The sequence below is a fragment of the Mus musculus genome, chromosome 1 (genome assembly GCF_000001635.26).
Source record: "Mus musculus strain C57BL/6J chromosome 1, GRCm38.p6 C57BL/6J".
Lineage (NCBI taxonomy): Eukaryota > Metazoa > Chordata > Mammalia > Rodentia > Muridae > Mus > Mus musculus.
Genome location: NC_000067.6, coordinates 139,207,858 through 139,232,807, shown reverse-complemented (window position 1 = coordinate 139,232,807; position 24,950 = coordinate 139,207,858). Strand labels below are relative to the sequence as shown.

General features: G+C 39.9%; 1 protein-coding gene across 11 annotated transcripts in view; it reads left to right on the top strand.

The window, feature by feature from the left end:
• Positions 1–24,950, top strand: part of Crb1 (crumbs family member 1, photoreceptor morphogenesis associated) — a 202,668-nt gene that overhangs the window by 146,509 nt on the left and 31,209 nt on the right. For 10 of the 11 annotated variants that reach the window (XR_001783143.2, XR_001783142.2, XM_017319071.2 and 7 more), the window contains one exon: positions 1,018–1,144. Coding sequence is in view for 9 of the 11 variants with exons in the window: in XM_017319071.2 (XP_017174560.1) it covers positions 1,018–1,144 (127 nt within the window). In the remaining 2 variants the exon portion in view is untranslated. Of the gene's footprint in view, positions 1–1,017; positions 1,145–19,776; positions 20,803–24,950 lie in introns of those variants that run through there. The other variant, XM_017319069.2, reaches the window with a different exon arrangement.

Here is a 24,950-nt window from a genome sequence, read left to right as displayed (position 1 = left end):
TCAAGTTTGGCTGGGATCTAATCAGAGAAGCCTCCTTTTCAGCCCAGAAGCCTGGGCCATAAAAGGAAAACAGAGTGTCTCAGCTGTGCTCGGTATCCCATGGATAAAGAGCTGTTTTCCTTGGAATGAATGTCCATTTCCCATCACTCCAGGGATCTCACAGCTCCTCTACCTCAGCCCTTGCATTAGAGCCTGATGAGAAAGCTCTGCACACAGAGAAGTTCTACTTTGGGGGGAAGTGGAGATTTAAAGCAGTTTATATCATAAATAGTTCTGCAGAAAGTTTCCTAAAGTAGTACAAATGCCTTCACCACTGCTCCGCCCCTGAGGTCTTAGAACTAAGAGGGCCTGACCAAGAAGTTGACACTAAACATAATAATATTCTAAAAACCTAGAACCAATTTTAAAGCACTGATAGAAGGATATGCCATTTGATTAATCCAACCTCATTTGAATATTACACCATTGTATATAAAGTATTAACATCACACACACACACACACATACACACATACACACACACACACATTCTCCACACAGGTCTGCCATTTTTGGGTTTATATATCAGTTTTTTAAAAAATCAAAAGAAAAAAAATGTTGGTAGAAAAGGAGGCGAGCTGTACTCAAATACTTTAGAGTGGATGTTGCTTGCTTTTTTTTTTTTTTTTTTCAGAAAAGTCATATAGGAAAACACCAGTACATTTAGAGTTTCTTGTCACTACTAGATCGTGGATTTGTTAAACTGGTTTCTTACTTATTTTTGTTTGTGTTTTAAAAAAAAATTGAATTTCAAGGGAAACTAATTCAACATCTCCTAGAATTTGTGCACAAATTTCCACAAAACTCAAAATGTATTAAAGGGGTCTTAAGGCATCAATGAAATTACTTAGTGTGTTTTGTTGAGTAGACTAGGTGATAACTCTGTGCCATGGTAGGAAGAAAGACAAACCATTGCTCCATCTAACAGACGACTTACTTACCCGACCCGGCGTGTCTGCTTTTCTATTCATTTTCAAGGTGTGAAGAGGACATCAACGAGTGTGCCTCCGATCCCTGCATCAATGGAGGACTGTGCAGGGACTTGGTCAACAGGTTCCTATGCATCTGTGATGTGGCCTTCGCTGGCGAGCGCTGTGAGCTGGACGTAAGCGGCCTTTCCTTTTATGTGTCCCTCTTACTATGGCAAAACCTCTTTCAGCTCCTGTCCTACCTCGTACTGCGCATGAATGATGAGCCAGTTGTAGAGTGGGGGGCACAGGAAAATTATTAATGTGCATGGGAGCATTCACAAGTGTAAAACATTGACTTGCAAGAAACATCTTGTCTCAGTGTAGGTTTCTAGGAAAGACAAAGGGAACATTAGGGAATAGACTCCATCTAGAGCACTGGTTCTCAGTCTTCCTAATGCTGCAACCCTTTAGTACAGCTCTTCCTGTTGTAGTGATCGCAGCCATAACATTATTTTCATTGCCACTTCATAACTGTAATCCTTCTACTGCTGTGAATCACAATGGAAATATTTATGTTTTCTGATGGTCTTAAGCAACACCTCTGAAAAAGTCATTGACCCCCCCCCCAAAGGGGCTGTGATCCACAGGTTGAGAAATGCTCATCTGGAAGGTAACCATGCATTTAAGTGTACCTCTAGTAGTTTGGGTCTATAGAAGATATTCTCCTATTCTACCTTTTTAGACACGCCAGAAGAGGGCATCTGATTCCATTAAAGATGATTGGGAGCCACCGTGTGGTTCCTGAGAACTGTACTCGGGCCCTTTGGAAGAGCAATCAGTGCTCTTTCCAGCCCCTAAGAATATTTTTAATACAGCCAGAAAGGTCTCATTACCCAGTGTACTGAGCCCTAAGGCACTTTCATCCTCAATCGTTCCATGTTGAATGGTTTTCATTACATTTGGAAAATGTTTTCTCTCCACTCTACCTTTACATGTTCCTATTTTCCTATTGACAATTTGCCCCTTCACTGTAATTCTAATTTGGTGTGGTCCTTCTTCTCATAAGTTTATATGTGACATGAACATTTAAAAATATCTATGAATATTTTATAGTCATGTATGTCTTTCTGCAAAGCTATTCAAATGAACTATGGACAGTTCTTTTCTACACGAAGAAGAGATGAGTTTAATCCCCAGTAACATGAGAAAAAGATGAGTGAGGGACAGTGCTCACAGTATCCCTCACTAGCATCATTTGTGATTCCATGGGCCATTTTTTTCCACCAGCAAATAGCAGAGAGCCCTTTCCCTATTCGTTTCTCTTACACTTCCCCTTTTCTGTTACAACTGAACACTTTACATTAGTTACTCCTTTGTAGGGGGTTTGACTTTTCCACCGTTTTCTCTGGTTCACTATTTATGCTAAGTATCTGTGCAGGGCGGGTATATCAGTCCAACAGAGGTGTCATTAGTGTTCATTGAGGAGGAAATACTTTGCATGAATTCATGACATCATTGAAGTAGCAGTGGCCAGAAAGATACCCTTCTGCGAATGTGTCTGTGTATTCAGAAGCTGCCCTGGTTAGAAAACATGTGGGTCACTTTTCCTTTGCATGTTACCAGTGCTCACTGGGTCATGATTGTTTTAAGACAGAGCTTTTGCTGTGGCAATGACCAAGGTGAATCCAGAGATGCAGATCAGACAAAGGACAAGACAATGTACTATCTGAGTAAAACCCTGCCTTGACTTACTCCTCAGTACTTAGAGATTTTACATAGCAACCTCCACCCTGTGGCAACCCGTTCACACTAGCAGTGATGCTGAGATTTGCCCTTCCTTCTCATCATCTTCCTCACATCCAAAGCATTTTGTGTCCACACTGCTGTTTCAGATAACTGTTTCTAAAGTGGGATTGTTGTAGCCAGAAAGGTAGGGAAAATGTTCCCCAAAATATTTGCATTCTTAAGTATGTGAAGTAAGTAGATTATAGTCAGAGACAATATGTAAGGTTTCAGGTTCACTCCCTTCTACACATATCTTCAACTGTGTATTTGCAGAATATTCTGAATGTGACATACTCCCAACAGAATATATTTAAGGAGTATTTATCCACAGTATTGTTCTCTGTACAGTTCTAGTGCTTCTATTGTCACTGCAATTGTCAATTGTTTTTCTGCTTTCCAACTGTCTTATTATCATTTAATAGCATCTTGCTAAATGCCCTCTTTCTATTCTCCTTATTTCTCCATAGTTCATGTGTGTCTGTGTGACTAAGGATTCTCCTCATTTTTGCAGAAAAATAAAATCTTTTCTTCTTTATGTCCTGCTTGTCATTCTCTGGTGACACATGTCTTTGCTTACTTGGACTGAGGGTTGTACAGTAAGTACAGAAGCAGGCTCAGTCACACAGACAGAGACACACCACCACCAGCAGCAGCAGCACCACCACCACCACCACCACCACCAGAAAACAGTATGAGTACTCATCTCTTGATTACATGTCATTTCAAGTAAGCACCATGACACCGAGGGCCAGGTTCCATGGACTTTCTCTGTTAGGCACGTGATTCTTTAGCTGACCTTTGAGAACAGACTCCAACAACCTCACTTATTTTTACTGTTGACTTATATCATCTCTGACAACACTGGACTTCGTTTGAGCTAGTCAAGAGGAAAGACCATGACACCTAAGGGACAGAAATTCACACACTCGGTTTTTCATAATTCACACACATTCCTATGTATCAAATCTCTGTAATAGATGACATTTACTTGAATAAAAAGTCATTTCCCTTTGCTGATGTTTCATCTTTAACATCTGTATCACACCGGACTTCCTCCTTTGTGAGTATATACATGGGAATGGATTTAAGCTCTCTCTCTCTCTCTCTCTCTCTCTCTCTCTCTCTCTCTCTCTCTCTCTCTCTCTCTCTCCCTCTCTCCTGAAGGAAAAAGAAGTAGGAGAAACTTGGAGAAACACCATGTTTTGATTGTAAAGAAAAAAGTAAATTCAGCTAGTGCTAGTTCAAAAATCTGGGTCAGAATTGTGAGGAGCCATTTTAAGTACATCATTTTTTTTCCAACTACACTTTTTCAATACTATATCAATAAAAGTTCCTCCCGTCCCAACTTTTTTTTTTTTTTTACTAAGTTTTTCTGGAAGATCACTAAAGTAGAAGTTATTTAATTCAATACTTCCAAATGAAAGCTCTTTCTGGAAGTTTGAGTTTAGTAATTTAGAGACTTCTGTTTTAACTACTAATGTCCTTTCCAATACATTTATACTGTTCAGCATAACCTTTATTACTTACTCAACAAACGATGTAATGAGGACTTACAATATACCACTCCGTAGTCATTCTTGGGCCAACAGCCATGAATTAAACATGATGCTTACCCACATAAAGCCAAAAGGAACAGTAGGTAAGGAAGGAAGATAAATCAAGTTGGGCAATTCTTCAGAAAGTGTGGTGATAGAAGTAGGTGTGCACTGTGCAGCCTGGGAAGCAAGGAGTTTTTAATCCAAAATTAAAACTGGATGTAGAGGGTCAGGAAGACAAGCTTCACAAAGAGTCTGCTGAGATTTGAAGGTAAGTAGAAACCTGGCTGGAAAGGAGAGATGGGGAAGACAACAATATTCCAAGCAGGAAGAGCTGTGAAGGTTGCATGGTATGGCTAGAAAACAGGGGGGAACATGGTGAGCTACCCTGTAGAAGTAAGAGGGAAAATGAGTAGAAGTCATGGAAAGACTATGGCTTTCCTCCCTAAGAACACTGGGAGCCTTTAAATGCTTTAACATAAAAGTAACGATCACACTTAATACTCTCAAAGATCACTTGAGCTTCTATATAGAAATGGATTAAGGACAGACAGGCCCCCACTAATGAATATGTAACTAAGAGACTATTATGGTAACAAGGACAAAGGAAAGGAGATTTTTTTTGGATCACCAAGTGTAGTGCCAAGTTCAGAGAAGGGTGTCCTTGAGCCAAGTCTGAAGTTGTATGACCTAATATCTGTTTGCGCCACCATAGTGTCATTCTAGAGTGACAGTTCAATATGGTGAAAGCTATTTGAAAGACTGATCCACTGAAGAAATGAATGACTATAAAGCTGTGGCAGACACTGTAATATGATTTATATGTGTCACTGTTTCAGAGTTGATATAAAAAATAATATTTAATTAATAAGAGATTAACATATAAACGAGAGTCATACATATACATATATATGTGTGTGTATATGTGTGTGTATATATATATATTGAAGTTTATGGTTTCATGGATGCCCCTGTTCAAGCCATGTGTAGCATTTGTCTGTTGCTCTACAGTTGTCCACTGAAAGTAAAAGCAGTACATACTTGTTACCCAGATGCTATCTTTAGGGTCTCATTCTCTGACCTTCACTATATTCCATGGATTAGAAGCCTGAGAGCTCTCATCTCCACACAGAGGGAATGGACCAAAGAATGTATGCAAGGAGTAGTACGCTGAGTATGCCTCAAGAGTTAATCTGCCATGCCCTTACTGGTTGCTAGTACTGAGTTACAGTGTGCATATTTTTTTAATATTTTTATTAATCATCCCATTCATTTACATCTCAAATGATATCCCCCTTCCTGGTTACCTCTCCACAACCCCCCCATCCACTCTCTCCCACCTCCCCTTTGCCTCTATGAGGATGCTCCCCCACTAACCTACCCTCTCCTACCCTACTGCTCTATCATCCCCCTACACTGAGTTATAAAACCTCCATTGGACCAAGGGACTCTCCTCCCATTCATGTCAGAGAGACCATCCTCTGCTACATATGTATCTGTAGCCATGGGTCACTCCCTGTGTACTCCTTTGTTGGTGGTCTAGTCCCTGGGAGCACTAGGTGGTCCAGCCAGCCTACATTGTTCTTTCTATGGGGTTGCAATCCCCTTAGGCTCCTCCAGTCTTTCTGCCAGCTCCCCCACCAGGATCCCCAACCAGTGAGAGCATCCCCATCTGTACTGATTAGGTCTTTTTACACTGAAAATCCATTTGTTTGAAAAAAAAAAAAAACACTGGTGGTTTCCTATATTTCAGTTACTTCTGTAATTTCTGTACATTTTACTTTCTTACAAGTCAACTGTTTCTTCTGTCAGTGTTTTAATGTTTTTCACTGTATTACTACTACTGGTTATTTTACTTTACAATGATTATGAACCTGTGTATTAGGCTGTTACAGGCTGTTCTAACATTATAAGCTCTTCAAGTGTTCATCCACTTGTTTCTGTTTCTGTTCAGTTTTACACGTGACAGAGTTTGTCTTCCAGGGGCTTGTAATTGTTATTGGTGAGCACAGCTCATGAGGGTTCCCTTCACCCCTGCCCCAGAGTGAGTCTTGCACAGCAAGTCATACACAGGTCGTAATCTGGACCTTTTGCTGGGAACTTGAGTTTCATATCTCTAATTTAGCCTACGTTCATAACTTTGGTTTAGATAGTCTCACAGCATCAGGGTCATGAATTTGGCTTCCACAACTAAGTTTGGTGGGAACTCTTCATAAATTATTACTTAGTTGCCTCTTGGACCTTAGTCCTTTGTCACGCTCTCATAACTATTTCATAGCTACGTAGAGATTCCCCCTCTCTCGCTTTCTGGTGTTTGAGCAGTTCTCTCTTTACACTCTCTCTTCCTTCTCTTTCTTTCTCTGACAAATTCCTACCCTTTCTGAATTGTGGGGTCTAATAAAACTTTTCCAGGACCCTGCCCCAGCAAGAGTTCTTGTATTCTTTACATCTTTGTCACTTTACTTTGGGCTTCTTTTTAGTGACCATAATGTGATCATCTAAGCATATGTACCCCCACACACACACACAAACAACACTCAACAACAGACTTCTCTAGATCAAGGACCATCTAACACATCTGCCACAATGATAAGAGAATTATCACTTTACAATAACCATGGATCTTGAGAAGTAATATTACTTTCTTTTCTTGATAGTTTGATTTTTTTTTTAATGTGGATACATGCTTTTTCTAAAATGAACCTTGCCATGATATTGTAGCAAGTGAGAACACTTAACAGCTTGATAATGCAAGTAAAGAGCTTTGCTTAAAGACTTAACAATCGCACAAGGGCAGTAATTTTGTCAGTTGTGCTTGCTTATCTTTTAGTTGTATATTGTAATAGCTGCCCCCAAACTTGGCTAATTCCTGCACCTGAGTTATGTTTAACTTGTCTCCTCAGTTAAATATCTTCCTACATGTGGCAATGGGTGTTCTGTTTTTATTTTTCTACTTTTTTTGCCTTGTAATTTGGGGTTACACATTGAGTATTCTAACCTTGATGTTCTAACTCATGGTGTAAGAGACTAAGAATCGTTTTTATACTCCTCCAAAAACAACATTTTGATTTAGCAAGCAGTCAACTAGCTAAATAAAAAACCCAATACTGGGGTAGTGCTGTCTTTGGGTTGCACAGTGCAAATCTCTGCTCATCTCTCCCTGCAGCAGGACAGCTTGCACTCTGCTTACACTTTTCCTGGTCTGCCTGGCAAAGTGAGAGGAAGCAACCTTTTCCAGAATTAGACAGTATCTCCATGGTGCTCTTCTTTCAAGCATTTTCTGATTCCATTTTCAGTTTCTGCCATAAACCTCTTTAATCTTATTCTCTAAGGCTTTAAGGCTGCAAAATTCACTTCAGTCTTAGTGAACTGGGGACTGTATTAAGAAAACAAGCTGAACAAAATGAAAATCACCCGTGTCCTCTGCCCTCTGAGCTCAGCTCCCCTATAGCCCATGTATACTTCTGTTAGCAGTGCTCTACGGGTTGCTCTTTGTCATTCTGTCCACATCTTAATAGTTAGTGCCCAAAGGTTGGTATAATAGAAATTATTTTACCATCACCTGGAGAGGAAACTGAAATTTGAAGTAGGTCATATTAAATCCACTCCTGTCTGTGCTTTCAGGTCACCTCTGAGGTCCAGGTTGGTCTTTTGGGCATCACATTCAAAAGACAGCATTGGGAATGTCTAGGACTGAGCAAAGGCCATCTTAGAAATACTAGGAGGATAAAGGAATAGTTTGTCCAGAAAGCACAGGCTGAAGGGAAGCACAAACACCACTTTCGGCTTCTAGTATAAAGTATAAACAGTAGTCTTGCACTACATCCAAACAGAGAGAAGAAATAAGTCACAGGAATATCATTTATAGGAAGACTTGGAGTCAGCATTAACAAAAATGAACAAACACTAGAATTCTTCAGCAACGTTCTGAATTGATTTGCAGCAACGCCAACTCCCACCCTAGAAACCGTCAAACAGAAACTGAGTAATGAGGCCCGGGGTCTTGTGGAGAATACTTGTACACTGACTGGGAGAGCTACATAGACTTGGCAGGCTCATAAGCACCAACCACAAACCAATTCAACACTATTAGGGCGCTTGCATCTTAAAAATCAGTGAAGGTTGCATCATGTGTTATCTACAATAGCAGAATGATGTAGTTGGATGAGAACAGAAATTTGTACTCAACTAAAATTTGAGGGAAAGTATAGCTTGCTAGGCCAAATAGCCGACCCAAATCTCCTGACCCTTAGGGAAAAGGGAAGGTTGGGAAAGATACATCTGGGAATTTCGGATCATTAACACATTGGATCAGGTTATAGTGAAGAAATGTTTCAGAACGAGGACTCTCCTTTAGAATGTATTTTTAGGTACACTGATTTATTATGCTGGTTTCTTTGAAATCGAAACCCACCAGCTTTGTCCATTTAACACCCCAAAGGCACCTTTATTCAGAGAAAAACCAGACTGAGCTGTGATGCTTCGTATGCACAGAGGAGGTTTGCTGAGCAAGGCTTGAGGGCTGCACTGTTCCACAATCAATCATTTTCAGGCAGGATCTATGGTAGAACCAGGGCCTGGGGCCAGGAAAGTATAGAGTCACTGGGAAAGTTTATTTGAATGTTCTTTCTTTCTTAAATCAGTAAGTAAAATAATGCTGTTAGAAAGATATTCCATTGTAAAGTGTACGAGAGATCCTGTTAGAAGATTAAGTTAATGCTCATTCAGCCACTATTGAAATACATATCCCTAAAATATTGACATTATAAATATCGCATATGAGCTTTTCATATGGCTCAGTCCACTGCATATGTTTCTGATATCTGCTAGAATGCTGTTTCTCCTGAATTTTGAGTTATTAATGAAAAATATTGTAGTAAAGAGTTTCAAAGGATTTTAGCAGCTATCAAATCCAACTCATTTTTATATAAAAGAAGAAGCTAAGGAGAGGGAGTGCCTAGATTAAGTTATAAAATATCAAATAGTAAGGCTGAGGGGCTGGCACACTGGTTAAAAACAGTTCCTTTTCTTTCATGGGACAAGAGCTCTGTCCCATGACCTATATATGATGGCTCATAACTACAGCTCCAGGGCAGCTAGTGGTTTTTTCTGGCTTCTACCAGCACTCCAACACATGTGAACATATGTACACACATACATACACACACACACACACACACACACACACACACACACACTTACACACAAATCTTTGTAATGTTGGGTTTCCCAGTCTACTATTCAATATTCTTCCCTTCCCTGTGCTGACACAATAAATCATTTTTTTCTAGGCAGGTTGCAAATAGGGTTCTCCTTGTAGCCTAGAACACTGCACTGTCTCTACATACTGGACTAATCTTAAAGAATAAAAATGCATAAAACCCAATCAACATTAAATCTATGTCCACGAAAATATAGTCAGTCTAAAGATATCAAAACATCATGAAGGTTGATACCTATCATTATTTAATGATGACAGTTATTATTTAATATTTTGGAGGGTTTTTTTTTACATTTTATCTAAGAGCAGTGTACATTTAACCCAGTTAAATGAACCTAAGGTCCCACACCTGCTAAGTAAGTACTCAACCTCTAAGATATATCCCATAGTCCTTTTTGAGTTTTTATTTCTTTTGAAAGAGGGTCTCACTAAGTTTCTCAGATTGGCCTTTAATTCACTCTGTAGCTCAGACAGACCTTAAACTTACAATCCTCCTGCCATTCAATTTGTGATCCTCTTTGCCTGTAAGTATCTGAAACCCCAGACCTAAACCACTAGGCTGGCTTTGCCATGCAACCCTATAGATTGATGTCTATAAACTTGTTAATTTACCATTAATTTGTATTAAATAACTAAAGCATAAAAGAAGAAAGCATAGTTAGCCACAAACTTTATAACTTGGAATTGAGAAAGGCATAAACGGGGTTAGTATATGGAAATTTTTGAAGTATTCCACTTTCTTCCACTAAAACATGCTGCAAAAATGTAGAAATGGGAGAGAGTCTGCTGAAATTTGAATAATCAATATATACACCTACACAAACTGTTTTCAGTTTAAGAAAGATTGAATTTGTAACTCCCCAAATTTTTTCCCTCTTCCAATGATGGTTTTCATCCCCATTTTACAATGAACAAATGAAATGTAAGGGAAATGTTACCTTTCTCACATTTGTGCAGTTGGGAATAGTACGCCTGTGGGGTTATCACACTTTCATTTCCAAACTTCATGTTCAAGAAAGAATTGTGATCACTGAGCCAAGAGCCAGGAAACGGAGCACTGTGGGATGAGTACAGACTTCCCTGACACTGTGACGCAGACAGGGCAGCAATGCTCAGCCCTTATCAGTACAGCCCCAGAGCTTTGTCCATGTGCTATCTGTTGCCAGATTCCCAGAAAGCACAAATAAAAAGAATATATATATGGAAGAGAGTGCCAAGGAAAGCAAAATGGAAGAGATGTAAGGAGCGAACAGGCACATCTAGTGGCGACATCCAGCTTTATCCTAGCTGCACGAAGGATAAGACATACTTAGAAATTAATGGACAGGTTAATCAGAGGACACTTTGGAAGCCTCAGAATCTGAAGATGTGGCCTCACGGGGACCCAAGAAGCACAGAGAGTGGTAGGAAAATCTCGTTCACGTAGTAAAAATAAACTCACAGAAGACATTAACCCTCGAGAATGAGGCAGAAAATAAAAATAAATGCAGCAAGGACACGGAACCATTTATGAGTGACAGAATCATAAATCGTTTCTGAGAGGGTAGAGTTGTGCTTAATTGCTAAGGCTGATGTCAAGGACAATGCTGACTGGCCCACATCCTCAGGCTCTCCCTGCAAACGGAGCCCTGGCCAGTGGCACCACGATCTTAGGCTGCATGGCGATGTCTTGCTCTCTAAATTTGGCCTGCAGAAAGAAACACCCAGAATGACATTCTCTTCAAATTATAATTTAAAAGAGGCACTGTCCCTTATCCCAGAGTTTTCACTAATTAGTATCCAGAAGCAAGTAAATATAGCAGTATATATTTGTCCACAGAGGATACACGGCCAGCAGGTATAACACAAGATGTTTAGCTTCACTAACCATAAATCAGTACCACAGTGGGATATCACCTTATACCTGTTAAGTTGGCTATTACTAACAAACAAAGGATATAGCATGTGCTAGTTAGAATGGAAAGAAACTGAAACCCTTGAACTTGTATGTCTGAGAATATAAAATGGTACAGCCACCTCAAAACATTACAGATATAATTATCACTATGTATTAATTAATTAAAGGGATGCTCCCCTATAATTCTGCCTTTATCCCCACCAACACCTCTTCCTCACAACTTCAGGCAATTGTGTTTCAACCCCGGTGAATCCACTGAGTGTAACCTGTCTGTGCATGGTTGAAAGACAATGCACATTGTCAGGGTGTGGTTAGTCAGTCTCTCAAGGCCTGCATCTTCTAAGAAAACCAACTCTTCTCCAAATAGCCACCACTTGCCAGTAGCTCCTCAGGTAGGGGTGGGACATCATAAGTCCCTCCTCTGTTCAAACTGGTATTTTGGGTGGCTTGATCTTGTGCAGGTCTTTTGTACACAGTCTCAACCACTGTGAGTTCATTACAACAGCACTGTCATACCTGGCAAGTTCTATTTTGCTGCAGATGTCTACTCCTTTGGCTTTTACTATCTTTCTGTCTGCTCTTCCTCAATCATCCCTGAACCTCATGGGAAGATGGCATAACATAAATGTCCCATTCAGAACTAAATACTCCACAATCTTTTATTCTCTGTAGGTTGGCAGATGTGGGTATCTGTATTAATCAACACCTGCTGTAAAAATAAACTTTGATGAAGATTAAGGGATGCATTAATAGATGGTTATACATATAATAATTTAGGATAGTTTATTGCTGTGCCCGTTTAGGAGAATAAAAGTATTATGCTCTTTCCTCTTGCCAATGGCCTAGACAGGTAGAGGTCTGGTACCCAGTTATCAATACCAGACATGAGTTTCCACATAAAAGTCAAAAGACAACTTGCAGGACACTGTTCTTTCTATTCATCATGCGGACTCCAGGGGCTGAACGCAGGTGGTCAGAATAGGTAGCAAGTATCTTTACCTGCTCGCCATCCTTCCAACCCTACTCCCCTTATTTGTTGCTTTATGAGAAATGTTGGCATTGGTATTAACACTCAAAATAGAGTTGTGATCAATCAACCTGGAACCTTACTAGTATGCGACATTAATGCCATGGTTTTATATAATGGATACAGAATGGCCTTTGCTTATATTAATTTTACGTTTGAAAAAGGAGCTATAATTTTTTCTTTGTCAGTTTTATACGTTTACAGTGAATTTTAGTCTTTTTCATACCTCTTCCCCTCTCTTACACTGCTTTTCTCTCCTGCTGAAACCCTTATATTTCCCAACAAGGCACTTCCGGCTCTCACATACTGTTTGGGCGGTAACCCACCGAGTGGGTTACTTGCATGAGCATGGGCGAGAAGTTATTTACTGGAGTGTGGACAACTGATCAGTTGGCTCTCCCACCAAAGATGAGTATACAACATTTCTCCCAGTGAGCAATAACTTCCAATAGACCCTCAGGGAGCACTGGGGCCTTATAAGCTCCTCCTGCATTCATGACGATATGTTGAAGGGTTCAGTCCGTGCAAGCCTTGTTTGTAACACATTAACACGAGTGCAACAGTTTTGTCATATTTAACAGATGTCTATTTGATGCATGTCTCCCCATTCTCTGGTTCATAATTCTTTCTATCCTGTCTTCTGTGATGTTCTCTGTGCCTTAAAGGGAGAGACATAAATGTCCCCTTTGGGCATTCCTCCATCACTTATACTTTTACACTTTGACAAGTAATAATCTCTGCATTGACCACCAATTGCTAAGAGAAGGAGCTTCCATAATGAAGACGGAGTGCAGCGCTAATCTAGGAACATAAACATGAGTATTCATAAGAGACTTTAAGATGAGCATTTAGAAAAACAATAAGAGTGGATTATCCTGGGATCTATGATCCCAGTAACCACGGACTCTCGACAAGATTGACAGTCCCAAGCATAAGCTCCTTCCTTTGGAGCAGGTCTCAAATGGAATCAGAAAGAAATGGACTGTCTCCATAAGCCTCATGGCACTACTATACCTAAGACACAGTTTTCCTGCCTAAAGTTTGGCCTTATGCAATTCTAAACCCTCATAGCTCTTAGGGATTAGAGTCAGATATGACCATTGATAACTTTTTTCCCCAGTGACCTGCATGGCACTCTCTGGTACCATGAACATTAGCCTGCAGCGAAGAAAGAATTTCCATCATAGTAACAACTGATTTATCTATGTCTTATCAACAAAGTAGTATCTTCAGTGTTAGGGTCTTATCATCACGGTCTGGTGGGCAACCAAGAGCAATAGGCATAGTTTGAAATATTGTTTGGTAGAATCTTTGAGGTCTCCCTGTGAGCCATTAATGTTATGTAGTGTGAACTTTAAAACATAACTTATATTGACTTTAGGAAATGAAGCCAAAGAGATTTAATCCTGCTTTGATCATTGTTGTTAAGAAGAAGTTGGATAGAAAATTAGATATGTGGTAAGAATTTAGCATTTCAGCCAGGCAGTGGTGCCGCACGCCTTTAATCACAACACTTGGGAGGTAGAGGCAGGTAGATTTCTGAGTTCGAGGCCAGCCTGGTCTACAGGACAGCCAGGGCTACACAGAGAAACCCTGTCTCGAAAAACCAAAAAAAAAAAAAAAAGAATTTAACATTTCAACAATTATAAATACCCAAAGAACTGATTTCTGGGGATGGAGAAAAGGCTCAGTAGTTAAGACCTTTACTCCTTTTGTCCTTCAGAGATCCTAAGATCATTTTCCAAAACGTAATGTTACCCAAGTTCCAAGGGATCCGACACTCAGCTGTGGCTTCTGCTGGCATCTACACTCAAATGTGTGCATGTGCATGTACACGGGCATGCTCTCACACACACACATTCTAAAGTAAAATAATTTTTTAAAATACAACTGATTTAAGATTGGTAATTGTCTTATTGTAATCATTTAAAACCTTTATGCTTGTAATAATTATTTATGGAATAGAATAAATGTTTATATATATGATCTTCCTAATCTTCATAAACTTTGAAAGAAATCTTTACTTAAAAGGCCAACCATTCTATGACGATTATCTGTTCCACTTAAGTGGAAATTGAGTACAGATTATTTTCATTTGAACTGTATTCATCTATTTAAAATTAATTACAAGTTCTATTTATGCTTTATAATTATGGCACCAGAAGAATCACAAGCTTCAGACCATATTGAACTACAGGCTGTTCAGGCTGTAGAGCAAGACCATCTAAATAGTAAGCAAAAAAGAATAAAAATAGGAATAAGAAAAAGCCATTAAAAGACCAACTTTATGCAGAGAAGGAACAATATATAGATGTATAACATCTAAAAACACAGGAGAGATGTTTGTATTAAATTCTGTTATTATTTTTGTAAGAACAAATTGGGTTTTCTTACAGAAATTGCATTCAAAAATGCTTTTATTTAAGAAGTCTACTCATGACAGTTCCACTATGTAGTTGGAATCAGAGCCATGATTACAGCTACTTCTATGTATGTCTAGCATTTCCTTAATCATTCTATTTGACTAAATTATAAAGGAAAATTAGTTTGTATATATGTCTTTTTCAATTTGACAAAGTTCATATTGGTGCCTGACAAATGAATAAGATCAATTCTAGTTGATACCTAACACTTGAGGAAATGCATTTTGGAATTAGGGCCGGTGAGATGGCTCAGTGACTAAACTGTTTGGCAAGCAAGCAAGAGGTCAGGGGTTTGGATCCCCAGGACTCTCATAAATGCCTGACTGGCTTGGCCACCTGCCTATAACTCTGGCCTCAGAAGGACAGGGGCTCCATGAAACAAACTATCAAGACTAGCCATACACATTTAACGAGCTCTGCTTTTGGCTAAGAGATGTTGCCTCGAGGAACAAGGCCATAAGAAACTGAGGAAGATTCCAGAATCAACTTTGGGCCCACACACTCACACACATACATGTGCCCCTATACGTAAACAGGCATACACACACTCATGCTCACATCACAGACATGCACTTGTAGCAAAGTAAAGAAAAAAGAAATGAGAAACACCAATATGTTCCTTTGAATTTTCAACAGCCAATCTGAGATTGGGAACACAGTAAATACTAATAAATAATTAGCTAGTTGATAAAATGAGTGCTTTTGTAGTTCAAACTTCAGTTTCTAGTCTTAACATCTCTTTCTTTGTGTTGAGATCCCTCACTGTTATTAAATTAAGGTGGAAATAATAATATATAATACATGCAGAACAGTGATCCACTTTCCTTTCCAGAAAAAGGCAAGGTTTGATCAGGAGTGGCTACTGTACTATCACAGTGCCTTGGGAATCAGTGAAGCAACACTGCCCATCAGAGTATCATTGCGACCAAAGACTTAAGTTCTCGGAAATTACATTGCTCATGTTGAATTGAAATTTCTTATAGATGTCTTTTCTTTTTTCCCAAAAACCAATCCCAGAGGAAGTTTAGATCTATAAGGCACAGCTTGTGACATAATTACAGATATCCAAGATCCTTTCAGACATGAGTCAATTTTCTCTACATTTATAAGAGCATTTCATCATATCAATAGATGGAGTTGCTGGAAATCTTGGGGATTTGGAGAGAGAAAACTAATTTCTCTTCATAGTTATATATCACGAATATACATATGTATCCCTCTTAATCCACCTGCTGTAAACCAGGAAGAGCCAAGGAGGCACCTTTGAGAGCTCATGGTGCCCATTGCTGTTCATAAAATCTTTGTTTCATTCTTCTCTGCCTAGTGAAACATATTTGTCTTCAAAACCTTCCAATAAAAGTCTTCTTCACTCAGTTCCTGCCATCCCCATTTGTAGTGTCAGTTCCTCAAGCAACTTAAACCCTCTGCTGTTGTGCATTTGATGGTCAGAGGTGCCTCAACTTTGAAGAGTGTTTACTCTGAACCATTATGTACATTTATTTTATTATCTACAAAACTCTTAGGGATTATCAATCCCCTTTTACTGATAGGAACCCAAGGACACAATGAAATGTTTTCTTTATTCTTGAAAATTTAGATCAGTCAATCATGCCTGCAAAACAGCATATCAGAGTTTGTTGCCGGAATGAGTAGAGGGATGACAGGACTGTGGTATCTTGGAAGAAAAATGTGTAGCCTTGCTAGGGTAGGAGAGCAGAAAAACCTCACATGGAGGATATTTAGTCCAGGATTTCAATAATGAAGAGGCATTTTCTTTACAAAATAAAAGCACTTAATATGCATTTTTTTTGTCTTGGATGATTCTCTGTTTTCAAAGTGTGAATTTAAATTGTTTTTCACTGGAAAAATTAAATTGCAAATAAAATCCTGCTCCCGTTATCAGAGAGACTTCAGAATGCCTACAGTAGTGGGGCCTCATAATGTTTATAATGGGGCTTTGCCAAGATTGATGGTTTCGTTCTCTCTATAACTGTGTTTTATTTCCAAGTTTAGGGAAGGGAAAGCCTGGGAGACAACCGTTAATGCCATTGACTTCCTTAGGGATCATGGAACAGGCTTTATAGCGTGGAGCAAAGGACTGAACTTTACAGTGCTCAGCTGAACTCCCTCAGCAGCAGGACAGAGTGACATGCCAAGGGAACGAAAGTGGCTCTGGTCCGGAAAAGCTAGTTGTGTTCATGGGCAGAAAGAGCATCTGCGTCTCAGGAACTGGGGGCTGTGGCTGGGGACTTCTGCTTCTGCTCCGAATGTGCCTTGTAAGTCCATTGCTGACAGTGTTTCCCAAATCTCATGATCAGGAAAGGCCCACACAACCTCTCCCAAGTGCTCTCTCCTCTCCAGATTCAGCAAATCTTCAAGGCACTGTACCATCCACTCTCATCTCCTCCCTCCAAGCCGTCCTCATTCTTAGCGGCCTCTGTCCACATTTACTGTTCCCTGGGGGAGTCGCTGACATTCTGGGCTGCAAGGCAGGAAGTCCAAGGCCCTGTCCTTTCATGTGGCCCATGACAATGCTGGGAGCGGCTGGAGTCTGCGCCTTCTCTGTTTTCCCCACAACCTAAAGACTAAAGCATCTTCCCGAAGTAACCATTCCAGCATGTTTGTCTCTTCAGTCCCTCTGGTAACGGGCATCACATAGGGAGAGAGAAAGGAAGACAAAGAGAGTCGGTGAAATATAATACACAATCTTTATCATTGTAGTCTCAAGGAAAGTAAAATCTCTCTTCAGAGAAAAAAAAAAGTAACTACACAAACATACCTCCAAGCAATCCCTAATTTGTGTTTCTGAGTCGAAGCACAATAGAAATTCGCAGAAGCCCAACCAATGAGAGCGGTTGCCTCAGGAGACGTTTTCATAAAGGATCCAGGAATTCAGTTAGAACATAAACTAGGAGAAAGAACTTTATAGGACAGAAAGTAGGACCACGTTCAAGAGAGGGGGAAATGTCCTCAGTAAAGCGATCCTGGGGGTAATGTGAGGAGCAGGGTTGGACAGGCATGAGTGGAATAGCAATGCTGGGAAATAAGTGGATGTAAACTCAACTGCTCGAGCTTCTGTGATCATCAGGTCCCCCAAGAAGGATCTTCACTGGGGCCATGTCTCTCTATAAATATCCCTTGGGCTTTTTTTTTTTTTTTTTTTTTGCTGGCTGCCAATCACTTTCTAATTAGAAGGGGTCCCTCTGTGCTGGAGAGATGGCTCATCAGTTAAGAGCACAGGCTGTTCTTGTAGAATACCTGGGTTTGATTCCCCGCATCCACATGGTGCTTCCTGACCATCTGTAACCAGGCAATCTGACTCCTGTTTCTAGCTTCCACTGGCACCAGAACATGCATGGTGAATAGATATATAACAAGCAAAACAGCCATGTGTGATAGATAGATAGATAGATAGATAGATAGATAGATAGATACTTTAGAAGGGATCTCTCTTGGTCTCTGCTATACAGTGGGTTACTTACTATGGAGAGACATTACCTAGAGTTCTGGCAGGTAGAGAGTCCAAGGTCAGGGCATCAGAAACTTTAGTGTATGATGAAGTCCAGCTTTCTTATCATACCTGACAGTGTCATCCCTTGGGACACTGTTTAACATCATGAAAGGGACCTCTAGGCAGTCTGCACACCAAAGTGTAACTGTCTTCCAAAGGTCCCATCTAATACCATGACCTTCGGGTTTGTTCAGGTTTCAGCACGTAAGCTTTAAGGACAAGTGAGCACAAATCACAACAGGACCTTCCCAGACCAAATTTTAATTTTGCTGAGGAAAACTTTTTTTGCCATAATTTTGTTACTAGGTCTTACTTTAAACCTTCTTTTAAAAGTTTCACGTGGACGCTCTGTAAGGTTATTATTCGTTAAAGTTTTAAGACATGATGCTGTCTATTTTTCTCAAAGGACCCAAACCAGTTTTGGCTTGGGAAATTTTAAATATAATCAGATTAAGTCTTTAGGAAAAAAATAAATGAGCAAATTTCCTGTATCAACCACTAAATAGAGTCTCGGGGGTAATAGACTAATGCACTTTTATCCATCACCCTAAAGAGCACAAGAGTGAGAAAATATGTTTCCTTGCTTGAGAAAAGGGCCCCGTTGGATACTAAGCAGAGGGTGATTCGCACAGATCTATTTTCAGAGCCTAGAGAACCAGAGATTACGAAGCCAAATCTTGGCTGCCCAAGGAGAGTTAGCCCAGGCACAGGCAACCCTGCTGGCTCCAGAACCAGGGGTCTAGGGTTTTTCTGATTATGTTTTCCTGCAAAGAGATGGGCATGATGCTTGTTCAGTGCCAAGAGGTGTCCACCATTTGGTCTCTCCTTTAACACTAGGCATGGGGTGCCTGTGTGCTTTCAGCTTTATATGCAAAACCAAGGCTCAAAAAACTTGAGTAATTTTCTCCACCTCATATAGCACATCTAACCCTAAACTTGCTTATATCTCCCCCAGGCTTCTAACTTACACGATGAAACATTTAGAGGATGTTTCAAGTAGAGTACTGTAGTAGAAATTTACCAAACAATTGACATTTCTTAAGTGCAAAGTGAGTTTTGAAGTATATGTCCCTATATATACAAAACCCATGTGTATTTCATGAGGCCAGCAATGTGCAAGGAAGTCTGTGAAGCCTTCTGAAGAAGAGCTTGAGACTCAAATAAGCAGCCTAAATGTGAAAGAAATTGTGGAGTTTGTTCTACGCCCTAATGGGATCTGGTATCTATTTATTTTGACCATTAAGTCCTGTGTATGCAAGAGCTAATTACCATTGGCAGCATGTAAATTATCCTAATTTGCAGTTTCTTAAGGTTGAAGGTTGTATTTGTTTGGCTGCTTTAGCTGCTTTACCACTTCGTTACAAATATAAATACTCTCAAATGGTAGAAACTAAAACAGGCACCTTAATTTAAAATTTTATTTTCAGAATCCTTAGTAATGACACTGCATCAGACTCACCTTGGGAGGCGAGCTGAAGAAACGTGTATGATTGTTTAGCTGGTGACCTGACACAAGTGGAGCATCTCACAGGATCCCACCATGGCTAGGGAGGACTCCTTCTGATGGGAAAACTATTGGAAGGAAGAGGCATTCTGACATGGGTGGAAAGAGTGCCACATGGATGCTGTTCACATGTATGAATTCCGTGAGTGAAGAATTGGGCCACGTCTGCGTGTTAGTGTACACAGTACTGTTGGTAATCCAGAATATAACAAAGACACCCTCATCTATCCCACTCCCTCTTCAAGATTTGTCCAGCACAAGGCTGCAGATTTTAGTCCTAGTCTTCGTTCAGGGGTAGCATAGATCAGGTCCTATACAGAGCTCAGAGAAGCCCTCGCCTTTCCCTGGCCAGCAGAGAGCTTCTCCCCACGTATCAGGAACTGCTCTTTGTTTATTCTGTTCCACTTGGGTTTACAAAGCCATCTCCTTTGTCGGCTCAGTTCAGAGTCACTTAAATGACTTCAAAGGAGGACAAGAGGCATGACTCCTGTGTGACATAAGCAGAAGGAATTAAAGAGTGGGACAGTCCAGCATGGCGCATGTCTGCAGCCTCAACACCAGGAGGGTCAAGAATTCAAGGCCAGCCTGAGTGTCATGGCGAAAGTAAAAGCTTAAAAAGTATGTTGTTTGCTATAGGTTTCCAAATATAACTGCGTATAGATCTTGAAAATATATTGTCAAAAGTGTTCTGTGAAAAGAATTGTTGAAGCTGGAGGGTAGAATTAAAATTTTTTTGCTACAGACATTTTAGTGTTTTCTTCTGAATGAAGCAATTAGGCCTTTACATATTTTATACATCCAATACTGTCTTCCTTGATTCTATAAAGGATGATATAGCATAACCTTATTTTATCTTTCCATGGCAACAACATTACTTTTGCAGTGAGGTCACTTAAGTATACTGTAGTGTGCACTGTGCCAGCATCCTTATCAAATGAATTCATCATCTTTTACATACCGTATATACCTGATGAATAATAATGCTTCTAGACTTTATATACTTAATAACACTAGTATACTTTACATACTTTATAAATAATAAGATATATTATACATGTAATGAAATGTGTTCATGTTTTCCCATAAATAATATTCCAGTCTCCTTTGTAACATTCCAGTTATAAGAAAATGGGAACTCCTATATAATAGTTTTGAAACTCTACTGACTGTCTCAAAGGGAATATAACAGCACTGCCCTTCTCCCATGATCTTGGAAACCTTAAATCTTTTCCACATTGGGTCAAGTGTCAAAGGCATTCTTAGTTTGCCCTAAATGTGCTTCTTTGTCCTAAAACCATAGTAAAGCCCTGTAGTCAGTCAGAGGCAAAGGAGCCATGTGTTTTGAGGAATCAGATATAAATACTATGACATCCAAGAGGATTAATTGCCTTTCTCGGGAACATTAGGAAATGGATGTATAATTTTTAATTATGCATACATTTCAAACTTTCCATCAAAGTCAAATTATGCTGATGTTAGTCAAAGCTACTATCAGTATTGATTCAAGAACCTGCTGATGGAGTGAAAATACACAGCAACTTGTTAACAAGAGGTACAATTATCTGCAGCTCAGCAAATAGTGCCAGAGTTACATGTAATATGCTGAGCTCAGACAGCCATGGCGAATGGAGATCTCTTTTCTTCGCTTCCCTGTTAGTATTTACACTTGGAAGCAATACATGGCTGCAATCTAAGTGCTGCACCTAAAACGCGAGCTGATGGCTTGATACTTTGTTTCCTGACACTGTGAATCGCTACCTTCTTAACCACCGCCTGCTAGGCTCAGCTAAGACTGCGAGCAGCACAGAGCTGTTGTCTACGAGCAGCAACCCTGGAAGATTTTCTGCATTGTTTAGTTGTTTTGTTTCTTGAGAGACATGCTGGGTGTTAAAAACAGAGGACTGAATGTTGTGAATTATGGGTCTCTTTCTTTGTTCTTCCGCTAAGTATTTCAGTGCACAACATACACGAGCACACACACACACACTATAGACACCTTCCTTCTCAGTCACAGCTGTATACTAGGCACCTTCCTAGGACTCATAAAGAAAACCTCTCCACCCACGAGCTTGTTCTATTGAAGCTTGCTCTCCTATGCAACACCCTAAAAGAATTAAGAGAACATTGACAAGCCAGGAAACATGACTAACTATGAAAGTATTCCACATAAGAAGAAACTTGAACAACCAACCATGTCACCGTGTAAATATGCCACGCACTACCAACAACTGAAATTACAGGGTAGATTTGGCCTTATATTCCTTTGGTTTCCTCCAGAGGATGCAGCTGTGTGTGATTGAACACACTGTGTAATTTGAATACCAAGTTTTCAGATTGCCAGCTGTGTGACTCTGGATAAACTGTTTAGATAACCTTTAAACAGAGTCTACGTTATTAAATAGTGAAAATTTAGATGTGATGGCATGCAGTAACTCCAGAACATATTAGATCCTTAGTGTGTAATTAATTTCCCCTTTTCTTTATACCACCCTTTAGTTCTGAAGTATTTCATGGGTAACTCCATTGTCAATAATGAGCTGTATGTTAGAAAGATGAATCACCTGGATCGAATGTACTAGTAACCAAAGATGTAGATGTTATTTTTGTAGTAGAAAGGACACGCTTATTCTAGGCTCCAGAAACTAGGAAAGTGATCCTTAAAATAGTAACAATTGAATATTAGTAAAAGTGGGCAATGAAACTCAGTGACCGAGGACCAGCGAGTCAAACCCACTGAAGTATAAAAACTTCTTTTTACATCATGGTAGTTTTATCATGTGGACCACACAAAGACGAGGACTTGAGCTGAGTTGTGCCGCGGCTTGCTTTCTCCTGTGGAGAAATCCCACTGTTGTTAAATCACAGCAGATGGCTTCCTTTGACACCCAGTGCTGTCACTGGAATGTAAATGTGTCTCCTCACAACACTGAAAATACCAAGGCTGTGTGTTTAATCTGTGCTGTGCAGGCAGAGTGACCCTGAAAAGAACATGAGCTCCCAGCACGTTTGGAGAATTGGCGCGGATCCTGGTAAACAGAATTGGGGAGGATTTTTCAAGGTGGTGACTAATCACGGATTTCTCCCTGGGGTTCCTAGGCCAGCCACATCCCCAAGGTGAATAATCTAAATGGTGACTGAAGTGAACAATTACAGGACCCAGGGAAACTCGTTCTAAAGGGGTAAATGGGTGTGATCTAAGATACAGGAATCATTCAGAGCATGAATTCATTCTAAATCCCCCTGGGAGACTTAAGAAAACAAAAGCTTCCCCAGATTTCAGATCATTTAACATAGGGAAGGTAATATTGGTTCTAACAATTACTTCAAAATTCGGGTGGGATGGGGGAGAGTGTCAAATATTGGCATTCTGCAGATAGGAGAAAAATGTCCTTAGCAATAAAATTGTCTGGAAAGAAAATCCTGTTTTGAGAATATTACTAGCAAACTGGACAAGCAAACTATAGTGACATGCTCCAGGGGCATTATTTAATTTTCTTAAATAGGTCTCAGCTGAAGAGAAAGTAATGGCTCTGATCTTCATTTTATCAAAGCAGCTCTTGAAAATTGATCATTGGTAACGAGGTGGTTTTTGTAACTTGTCCTTGACACTTTGTCATGAAGGGACAGGGGTCTTCTGCTCCTCACACTCTATTGAGCAAGTGTCAGATATATTATTTCAAAAGATGATGATGATGCTTTAAATACTCTAATCACTGTACACACATATGTAATCACATAGACTTAGATATACACACTATGTAATCACATAGACTTAGAGACTCAGAAATGTCAAATGTAATTTCAGCTACATTATCAGATCTAATTTTTAGTAGTCTATTATAATTTGGCTCAAGTTTAAAGATAAAGATCTGTTGAAATTTGACAATATTTTTATGTTCGTAGGAAATGCTGTTAGATTTTGCCTTTGCTCTCCTCCAAGAAGAAATGCTTAAAACTTCTCAGTGCTAATATAAACAAATTATGTACCCAGTTGGGCATTTGGTCAATGGGAAAAACTGTTAGAAAACTCAGACATGGTTTTTTTCCAATTCTGCTAATTTTAGACTTTTACCAATTTGAAATACCAACTTTGGGAAGGACTCTTTATTTCTAATACTGAGTACAACTTTAAGAACTCCTCACAATGTGAAGATTTCTATCTTTGCTGACTGGGAATGCAGACCTACCCCACCTCCAGGAGCACAGTGTCCTCTGTTCAAATGTACCAAGTCTACTTGGAAAAGCAATGTCTGGGCTGTGGGAAGCTTCCCGACATAGCATCATGCACATCCTTTGTCTTCCACAAGGCAGAGCTTACACCTGAAAGTCTGATAATTTGATGAAAGTCGACGGTGACAATAGAAATAGCCACTCCCAAGATTATTTAAAGGGAGGTGCAGTGTACAGACATCCATCAATGAAACAGATGCACAATGGGTTTTAGTTCTATGTCTTCTCTTTAAAATAAGAATAGACTAAATGGCACAATCGATTATATAAACAAGGACTTCAATGACAGGCTGTCAAAGTTAAAGTTATACATTTTACATGGGTGACTTGACACCATACTTTATCACCTACACAAGGGGAAGTCAATTTGATTCTGGTCAATAAAATACAACCCTTAGAGCTGAGTTGGGGCCAAGCTGACACGGAGTGGCAGATTCTGGCTATCCGACATTCACTTATTCTGGGAGGGGACACAACTGGAATTGGCACTTGCTGCCATCTGGGGTGTGTCCCATAGTTAAGTCCAATTTGATTAATAAACACTTAGTTATGTCAAAGGGACGATGCAGCCTCCTGAGCACCAACGCCATTCGTGCCCCGGTAATTTAGTGCAGGTCTGAGTATAAGTGGGACTAGTGATTCAAAAGCTGAATTTACTGCAGTCTCACAACTGTTGAAAATTAAACTACATGTGCTGCAAGTTAGGGGTTACCAGGCTATCTCATTATAGGAGGCTGTCACCCCCTCCCTCCCCCGCACACACACACACACACACACCCCAGAGGTTGGAATCTTTGCTGAATTACTGAGGGATTTATTTGAATGTAGACTTGGACCAAATAATTTTCTGCTAAGTTGGCCATAAAT